Source organism: Argentina silus, assembly GCF_951799395.1.
Source record: "Argentina silus genome assembly, chromosome: 21".
Lineage (NCBI taxonomy): Eukaryota > Metazoa > Chordata > Actinopteri > Argentiniformes > Argentinidae > Argentina > Argentina silus.
In genome coordinates this window covers 2,488,247-2,498,246 of record NC_139675.1, presented here as the reverse complement: position 1 = coordinate 2,498,246, position 10,000 = coordinate 2,488,247, and the positions used below count along the sequence as shown (strand labels likewise).

At 44.8% G+C, this 10,000-nt stretch overlaps 2 protein-coding genes across 6 annotated transcripts in view; both read right to left on the bottom strand.

Moving 5' to 3' along the window:
- gab1 (GRB2-associated binding protein 1) overlaps positions 1-1,766 on the bottom strand; it is a 56,971-nt gene extending 55,205 nt beyond the window's left edge. For all 3 annotated transcript variants that reach the window (XM_083693095.1, XM_083693096.1, XM_083693097.1), the window contains exons 1-2: positions 1,405-1,766; positions 1,187-1,316 (exon numbers count right to left, since the gene is read on the bottom strand). In XM_083693095.1, coding sequence (XP_083549221.1) covers positions 1,187-1,258 — 72 coding nt within the window. In that variant the 5' untranslated portion in view covers positions 1,259-1,316; positions 1,405-1,766. The remainder of the gene's footprint in view (positions 1-1,186; positions 1,317-1,404) is intronic.
- Positions 1,767-8,044: 6,278 nt separating this feature from the next.
- Positions 8,045-10,000, bottom strand: part of usp38 (ubiquitin specific peptidase 38) — an 11,173-nt gene continuing 9,217 nt past the window's right edge. For 2 of the 3 annotated variants that reach the window (XM_083692948.1, XM_083692947.1), the window contains exons 10-11: positions 9,419-10,000; positions 8,045-8,210 (exon numbers count right to left, since the gene is read on the bottom strand). The exon at positions 9,419-10,000 is cut by the window's right edge and continues 814 nt beyond it. In XM_083692948.1, the coding sequence (XP_083549074.1) occupies positions 8,046-8,210; positions 9,419-10,000 (747 nt within the window). In that variant the 3' untranslated portion in view covers position 8,045. Of the gene's footprint in view, positions 8,211-8,610; positions 9,246-9,418 lie in introns of all 3 variants that reach the window. The other variant, XR_014554853.1, reaches the window with a different exon arrangement.

The following is a 10,000-nucleotide window of genomic DNA, read 5'->3' as shown; positions in this document are numbered from 1 at the left end:
TTCGGTTCGACACTATCCTTAATAATAATAATAATAATAATAATAATCATAATATGCACTATTTAGCTGACGCTTTTATCCAAAGCGACTTACATTACAGTGAGTGCATACATCAGCATATATGATCCCAGCGGGAATCGAACCCACAACCTGAGCGTTGTTAGTGCCATGCTCTACCAGCTGAGCCACAGAGGACCGCTTTGTAGGTTCCAACTACAACAAGACTTGTAGGAAGCTGTGTGAATGCTGTGGTGACAGACAGGACGGTCTTCCACTAGATAACAAATCCAATATCATGGGAATTCGGACATGGAGTCGACTAATGTGTGGTGGCACATGAGGTGAAGTCTGTGCATGGTCATGTCATTGTGTGAGGATTAATGTTATCACTCGGTGGGGTCACAAAGGTCACGTATGGCCATCAACACAGTGTCTCTGGAGAGACCAACACAAAACCATCATTGCATAATTGGCACTTGTACCTATTGCATCATTGTAATAGCAGTTGTAATGACACTATTGTGGCAAAAAGGCAAAAAAGCAAATGATTATCAGGAAAAAGATTATAGATTAACAAAGGCATGTTTCAGATGACAACCGGGAACTATTGCGTGACAGAATGCATTCCTTATGGAGAACATAAGTCTATTGGAATGCATTCACGGAAAAAAATCATAACATTGGAAGACCTGTCAAAAATGAGCGTTTTGTGGTATCGTGACATTCTTTCACTGAAACCCCCACTGGCCTCTGCTATGCTTTACACAAGACTAGAAGGAGGCGGGTAAGCATTAGCTATGACTAGACAAACAAGATTATTTTACTTTCCTGGAAGAATGTCGCGCCGTATGAGGCCATTTCGCAAATGCCTGCAGGTCGGGCAATTCGCTTGAAAACATTGCGAAGCGCAGAATCATGGGTGCTGTCATTTCGGCGTCAAGATAAATGCGTTTTCCATTTGAATACATCTCATAAAAATCTGTTTGATTTTGAACAAACTATTTCTGTCTATTCACGGGTTGAAATGATAGGCCTACGTCGTTTTGACAGCAAGATAGCTGCATAAACTTTGTGCAACCAACCAGCATGATTACGCACGGGTGGTCAATAATGGAAAGTGGTAACATTTGCATAATGTTTGCTCTGCGGTGGTAACGATATGAATGTGATATCGAGCTGTACTTACGTAACGTCTCAACTTTTTTTCAGGAGGCGACTTTCTCAACCAGCCCGAACACACCACATCTCCCCCACTCATCTTGTCTCCCTTTTTCCTCGCCGTGAAGATGTTTGTGCCGAGGTTGTTATGAGCGAACCTGCAAAATATTGTCAATGAGCGGACAAACAACTAAGAAGGAAAAAGTTACAATGTTGCATTCGCAGAGATTAAGTAGCGATACATACCGTCACTCCTCCCTCTCGATCCTGTCCGCTGCGACTCACCAACAGTGTCACTAGTTCAGAGCAATCCTGTGAAATGTACCGACCACAAGAAGTATATTAAATAGCCAAATATAATCCCAAACGGTCGTTGTTCGGCAAAAGGTCCGTTGTTACCGTCTTTCTGGATATGGACAGGCGCAAGTGAAACTCGCCAAGTTTGGCATTCAGTGAAAGGCTTTATGCAATTCGTATCAAAGTAGAACAAATCCTTGTTTGCGCAATTGGATAGCTGTTTTCCTCTGGTTTCCGACGCATACTGGTTTCACCACCAATACTCTGCTTTTTCACCCCAAAAATGTTGTCTTTTCGCCGACCTTCCTCCCAGTTTCACTCCCTATGGTTCCTATAATTATGATTGACAGGCAGCTCGGTCTCTCCTAAACTCAACCTCCTCTGGAATACGGAGGCAGGGAGAGGCGGCGTGGGGAAAAATATCAAGAAGAGCCAATCATGGGACATGTAGTTCTCAATTGTTTGGCGTTTCCTCCCAAAACAAATAAGTGCATTTTGTAAACTGATGCGTTTCTATATACAGTATGGATGGAATTTCACCTCTCTGGCAGAAAACGACGGGAAGGGATGTCTGTTGAACGCGTGCGCGGGATAAGAAAGGGGAAAAGAAAGAGTGCGCGTTTGAGACGTGAGCGAAGGATCTCCTTTTACCGTGCGCACGTGCAAACTACACTTACCACAATGCTGCCACGAGATGTGTGTGTGTCTGAAGATACTCTGCCTCGAGCACCGTGTCATAATAAGGCTACATTATAAGACCTTATTTTTCATGACTTTTAGTTTCATTCATTCGTACACCGACTACATGAATACAACACATAAGCAGTGATTGAAATCATCATCATTACACAAACACACTTATGCCTTCATGCACATGTATGGATGGAACAGAAACAGACAATAACGTAACTATTTATTTTATTTATTTTTTACAAAATCCGTTTTTGCAAACGATAGAATATTCCTTCATATGATTGTTCTTGCCGTCTCGGTAGTAAGTGCTCTCAGTAGAAAGTACCGCATCACATAATGGGCCTGATTATCGGCTAAAATGTTTTCCCATTGGGATGGAGGTATCTCTGGAATGCTATTGTCATGGTAATCGACCTCCCATGGACTGGTGTCTTTTTAGCCCGTCTCTCGTTGGTCACTTTGGTAGGCGATTGACTCCGACTGCCATTGTTCTGGAACTGAATCTATGGTGTCTCCGTTGCAGATAGAATATATCAAACACTGAAGGGATGTATTAATGTATTAGGCCAATATTGGTTGTTTTCATTTATTTCATTTAATTTAAGTCATTTAGCAGATGCATTTTTCCTTTCTAATGCGACTTACGATAAGTACATTTGTCTGAGTAAGTGAATCAACGATACAACGGTCATCGTAAATAAAAACCTTCGATGACAACAAGTGCCATCGGCAGTCACAGTGCTGGAGAAAGGAAGAACACTTTATTTATTTTTTATTTTTATTGTTTGTGCAAATACATGGCTAATAAACCTCTCTCTCTCTCTCTCTCACACACACACACACACACACACACACACACACACACACACACACACACACACACACACACAGATAGCCCATTAATGCTCAAGGATGCATTGACATGATATTTGCCCTACTGTAGTGCTGGTGCATTTTCATATCTACAACTTACCAATATGTTGCAAGTGTTGCTTTCTAACTATTACTGATACCCACAATATGTGTGTGTGTGTGTGTGTGTGTGTGTGGCGGGGTGGCGGGGGGGCATTCCCTCCCCCTGTCCACCACCACCACACTGTGGTTCCATTGGGGCCCAGACAGACTTCCAATTGTTCTTATCTGATTCATCGTCACAAGATGCAATCAGCAGACCTGTCAACAGACTCTAAAAAGTGGATTAGTGGCTTTGCATCAGAAGGTGCAAAATGGCCAGCACCCCCCTACATCCTGAAGAAGGTGTCTTAGAAGGAACTTTCACAGAGAACACAAGCATTTACACACTCAAACACACACACACACACACACACACACACACACATGTAGACATGCCAACATATTACCTGTGAATGTATTTTTAATGGTATGTGTATTCCTTGCAAGTTACTTATCTTTATCCTAAATGTGTTATTACAAGTCTTGCAACAATGCTTTACATTGTAATCACTTATTTTGATGATTTTGTTTGATATCATTCTCTCCTAAACTATGAAACAAACACTTTGGCAATAATTGAATACATGCATATGCCCATGAGAACATTTTAGGAATGACATCTTAATTTCTGAACTGTCTGCATTCAATCCCAAAGGAGAGGTGAGGCTTCCTCTCACCCAATCATGATTGCGCCCGGGACCAGCGAGCATTTCAAACTGCTGGCAGGAGAAAGACATAAAGACCTTTGGCTCAACCTGGCCAGGAGTTAGATGACAGCTTGAATTGGCCGACAATCGATTCAGTTACGACTGAAGTCATCTTTATTCATCTTTGCATATTCATTGTGTGTTCCTTAGTGTAGTAATAAAATTCCATCTTTATACAGAAGTGTTGCTTTCGCTTGCTTTGACAAATGCTGGCTCTATTAACAACGAAATAATCCACAAACATGTTTGATAGACATCATATACCCTTCAGATTATGAGACTTTAAACCCCTGTGTTTGCTACACAGTCAATAATAATTCAGTGCATTCCTCATGCATTTCTTTCCCACACAATAACTTCCACAGAATGCACTGTCAGTTATGTCCCTGAGTCATTCTCATGAAAAGGTGTTGGTGCACGTCTATATGGAGGTATGATACACCCACCCATGGCATACTCAAATCGTCTATGTCAACATTCACATTTTTTTATGTGAATCAAGACATAAATCTCATATACAGACATGCCCAGCAAGTGAGGACAATAAACACTAAGATCATTTGTCACAGTCTCTCACCGTAAGGTTCAGAACAGCCGATTGTGTTACATTTTCATTTTTAACACTGCATCAGTAATTTCTGTTGTTTTCATCTTAACTGTGAACGCCTCTTGTTTGTGAACTAGATGTCTTGATGACATTCAGCAAGCAGAGCTGAGAGCTATTGCCGTGGTAACAGTCTTTGGTATTTTGCTGAGCCATGCGAGTCACTTGGGAACTTGCAGAGGCGCATAAATCAGAACTTCACGGTCCCCATAGACTCAAATGGAGGAAGAAAAGGGGAGAGAGGGAGGGAAGAAGGAGGGAAGAGGGAGGGAGAGAGAGAGAGAGAGAGGCACTTTGTTTATTAAATTGAATTAAAAATGCCTGGTTCAAGGGTTGATGCTTTTCATGGGGCTTAAACATTCATGAGAAAGGCATTAAAACCAATGTCATTATATGTGAGCAAAATAAACAACAAGACTATAACTGGTATTTCTGCACAAGTGATTTATTGTGTTTGTGGTGAGTAGTCTTGTATTTATGCCACAGTTGTTTTTGTCTGTGTTGCTGTTACGACACTTTGTTACCTCAGCTGGTATAGAAGTGTTACAAACAGCCATAGTCCTCCTCAAACACAGCAGTACCTCATATATCTTAACTCCAATTGAATTTATTTGAATTGCATTACTTTGTCTCTCGAGGAATATTGATTTGTTACGGTAGCAAACAATGGAGAGAATTGACGATGCTACGGCTCCCAGGTATCTTAATTCTATTCACCTTGGGACGAGGACTAAAATTGTCCTGGGTGCACTTAAATAACAAAAACACTGTTTATATCTTAATTCATTATGAAGACCAGAGAGCACAGACTCTGCAGTCTGCCAAGAGAGACTATAGGAAGCATGATACTGCAACAACAAAAGCCACATTTGATATCATACAATACCTAAGGGGGGTTTACTGTGAGTGTCACTGCTAAATGAAAACGTTGATGTGTCCTTACAAAATAGCACGAGAAAATGCAAATGGATCGTCTGATTAATAATTTAGCGTCATTGATTTTACCAAATGCTCTTTGAAGCAACTTCAGCACTGTAGCACTGCCTAGTGTGTTGTAAAACTAATGGCAGGGAACCGAACGGCAAAGAAGAGTCCATTTGCAAACCACAAGCTTGGATTGCTACTTCACTCGTTTTGGCTGTGCCATTACGGAGAGCAGGTCTGCTGATAGTGTTTCATGCAATTTAACCCCATTTCCTGCTCACTTGAAGACCACTTGTGCAATTCAGGCACCACTCTACTGTTACATTGTTATTAGCTTAAAGGGATAGTTCAGGTTTTATGGGATGGGAAAACTTATTTTCCACTTCCTTGGAGGGTCGAAGGATCATCCGGACACGTTCTTGAGATTTCTTTTAGCCATGCGAGGTTGGAGGTTTCATGGCTAAACCTGAACTATCCCTTTAAGGATGTTTTGCTGTCTTTCGCTGAGTGGGTCAGGGTTCCTTTAAGGCCAAGTTGAACTGAGGTTGAAGCAAAAAAAAAAAAAAAAAGAAATCCTGTCAAGACTGGCAAGTGTTGATGATGAACATCACGTTTACATTGCTCTCTTTGACGTTGTCAGACAGACTCTGCGTTGTCAGGCAGTAATCCTCATTCACTTGACACCAGTCTCCCCGACCCCATTCATGTCTTCCAGTTCCTTGTGACCTGAGATTGACCCCTTGTCGAAAAGGAAACCTCCTCTGGTTGGTAACGTGAATTACAGCGCGTCCTAAAACCGTCCCATGGGAGGCCCGTGTCAACCTCTCAGCGATGACATCATGGCCTGTCTTCCTTCCCTCACCGGCGACATCACACACCGCCTCCCGGGCTGCGGACGAGGACAGATATGGAGTATCTTGCTACCGACCACTGTCTTGTTCAACCATCTTTCGCTGTGAGCAAAGTGTGAATGACCTCTGACCTCAAAGTGTGAATGACCTCATGTCTGTACTCTGCACTCTCACAGAGGCTCACTGGGACAGGGACACACACACACACACACACACACACACACCTTGAGCATGTGGTCTTGGCTGCACCTTCAAAGCCATGCTGCTTGGTCTTTGATCTGCGTTCCCTGGTGGAGGCCTATCCTATTCACGCCAGTACTGGGAAGGTGCAGAATTCCAGCAAAGAGCCAAAAAGGACTGGTAGCTGTGTACCATGTAAACGGGACTGGTCTCTGTATCAAAACACACACTGGATCATGAGGAGGATGATTAGAAGGTTCATAGATATGTTTTGCTGTATGTACCTGACGACAGTCACAGTTTGTATTGTACATACTGTATTTGTATAATAGTCTAAAATTAATGACAGCGACTGCATGATTTTGGAGGGAGTCTAAAATGTCATGTGAGCAGTGAGAAGCCAACGACATACACATACACACGATAATGAATAGGACACAGATGATTTTCAGCAAGTAGTCTTTACTAAAAGGAGAGGGTGAACACTGAACATATGAACACTGTACAGCGAGACTTAATTTATATCCAGTAAAATTCTGCTTGTAAAATCTGGATTACGGATCAAAAAGGCACATAAAATCTGCACAAATGAAAAAAAGAGAGGCTCCCTGAATGAATAACGTAATCAAACTATAATATTAAGAGTCAACCATTGTTATTTATAATATCCCAAACTTGAAGAAAAATGAATGTTAAGTCAAACATTCAGCATGCAATTTTGTTTGTGGTAATTCATACCAGCAGATACATCTTGAAAAAGTCTTAGAAACATCCTTGTATTAAAAGATGACTTTACACTCCTATCATATTCACTTTGTGTACAGGACTCACGGAGGTTCCATGATTATTCAAACAATTCTGCAACCTTTATCTGTACATTTATTGCATATGAAATGTCTAAAATGACAAGAACACATCAAATATAGCAAAGAACCAATTTCCTTATCAAAAAAAAAGCAAACCAACAGCTTAAAAAAGGGAAATTGCATGCACACCAGAGACAGAAATGAAGGTTCAACCTGAGGAAAGAGGTTGAGAGTTATGGATATAGTACAATGACAATGAGCTTCAAGACTGGAAGTCGTGTGTGTGTGTGTGTGTGTGTGTGTGTGTATACTGTATATGGTAGTGCATGACTTGTATTTGAGTGCTGTCTCATACCTCCAGTGCTATAAGATCATGTGTATGTGCGTCCATTGCGTGAGATCCCAGGCTCCTGTATACTATGAACGTCTCCCATATGGGAGTCCGGAACTCTCTCAGTACCACGTCCAGTCCCTCCCCCACACTCTCTCTCTCTCCATCCCTCCCCCACTCTCTCTCTCCATCCCTCCCCCTCACTCTCTCTCTCTCTCTCTCCATCCCTCCCTCCCCCAGTCTCTCTCTCTCTCCATCCCCCAGTCTCTCTCTCTCCATCCCTCCCTCCCCCAGTCTCTCTCTCTCTCCATCCCTCCCCCTCCCCCAGCCTCTCTCTCTCTCCATCCCTCCCTCAGCCTCTCTCTCTCTCCATCCCTCCCTCCCTCAGCCTCTCTCTCTCCATCCCTCCCTCCCCCAGTCTCTCTCTCTCCATCCCTCCCTCCCCCAGTCTCTCTCTCTCCATCCCTCCCTCCCCCAGCCTCTCTCTCTCTCCATCCCTCCCTCCCCCAGTCTCTCTCTCTCTATCCCGCAGTCTCTCTCTTAGAAGACCAGCCTGTTGACAGTGTTGAAGCCCCCTCCTCCCCCTCCCCCACCCGAGGGGCCACAGCTGCCCGGGGGGTCGTTGTCGTCGGAGCCGTGGGGCCTGAAGGAGCAGTTGGCCGAGGCGGCCTGGAGCGCCCGGGTCCGAGCGTTCAGCTCCTGCTCCTGACGGACCGAGAGGAAACAGGGAGACACAACGTTAACACAGGGTTCACAGCCCCGAACAACTGATCCAGGGTCTGATATTAACTGACAGCCCTAGTGGGAAAGGTTAGAATGGGTGACGTGGCAATCTGATCCCAGATCTGAGGGTATGGTGCTGTGCTTCCTGGGTTAGGAAATGCTACTCTAGCACCCACTAGGGGCGGACCAACTGTAATTGAATGATGAGAGGTTAGCCTTTTCCTCAATTGTTAGAAAACGACTCCGACAGCTTAAAACCAACAGCTTAAAAAAGGGAAATTGCATGAAAACCAGAGACAGAAATGAGGGTTAAACCTGAGGAAAGAGGTTGAGAGTTATGGATACAGTACAATGACAGAGTGAATGCTACTCTGGCGCCCACCAGTGGTACACCAACTGTCGTTGAACGATGAGACGGAAGGCCTTTCTTTTCTCTGTTCAAACGGAACTCAAAAATCCTTTTCTCAATTGTTAGAAAACGACTCCTCGGGTCCTCCCTTCGAGGGGAAAAGGATTGAGGTGAAAGGACACAATTTCACCAAGAAGGAGAGACTGTGTAACAGTATATGTCACTAATGTGGTTTGATATAGCAGCTGGATTCGGTGTGCATTAAACCACATTGGCTAAACTCAGGCTTTGAGAGAGAGAGAGAGAGAGAGAGAGAGAGAGAGAGACAGACAGACAGACAGACACACACAGAGCTATTTAACATCCCACGGTAATCAAGTAATTAGAGGGTTACTGCTGGTGTGATGGCAGGAGAACATTTTCGCAGGGCTAATACATTAGCATAGTCATTTAGCTCCGATGCCTAATGTGTCATTTAGTCAGCATCACACTAAACCGTTACGCTAATGCTAACACCGTCACCCCTTGGCCTGCATTCAGTGACAGAAATCACACAGGCACTGACACTGCTCTGGATCTGGAGGGGGATTTCACGGCACTAATTGGGTTGTGGGAGAGAATAAGTCTGGTTATCAACCGTTTGTCACCCAGCCTGATCTCTTCAGCACCTGTCGTGGGGGGAAAGAGGAAGATTATTATGGGCTGTTGCCTGTAGCTCTGGTCCTATTTTGACGTCAAGGGAGACTGATGTTTGGTCATCAAAAATAATCAACTCTCTCACACACACACACACACACACACACACACACACACACACACACGATGATGCATGGTACGTCACCTGTAAGAAGAGCTTGTTGTCCTTGGTGATGGCGTCCATCAGCTCCTTCTGCAGGGGAGGTTCTGAGCTCAGCCTCCGACCATTGGCTGCCGCTCCCCCGTTGCCGCACTGCCCCGTGACCTCCTGTTTCCGGTAGATGAGCACGTAGGCCGTGTCCTTGGGGAAGCGGCTGGTGATGTTCTGAACCGACTCCAAGGATGTAAACGTCACCCTGCTGTCGTTGAACAGCAGCCAATCCCTGGCCTCCTGGCTGCCGCCTACTTCCTGCTTGGGCGGGGTCATCCCCGCCAGGGCGGAGCACGTGGCGAGGTCAGGCTCCGGCTGCCCGTTCCCGGACTCCTCCTCCTCCTCCCCCAGGGCGAAGTGGTTGGTCGAGTGCTGCGCTCCGTCCGCCCCGTTGATGTTCCGTCCGTAGGAGTAGTAGTGGCCGCTCTCCGACGACAACCCAGAATGCATCACCACCGAGCTGAGGACGTACGGCACCGACCGGACTGGCGGCGGCGGCGGCGGCTCCACCTTCACTTCTCCATTCCTCCTCTCCTCCTCCTCTCTCCGCGAGGGCTTCAGCTTCTTGGCCAGGTT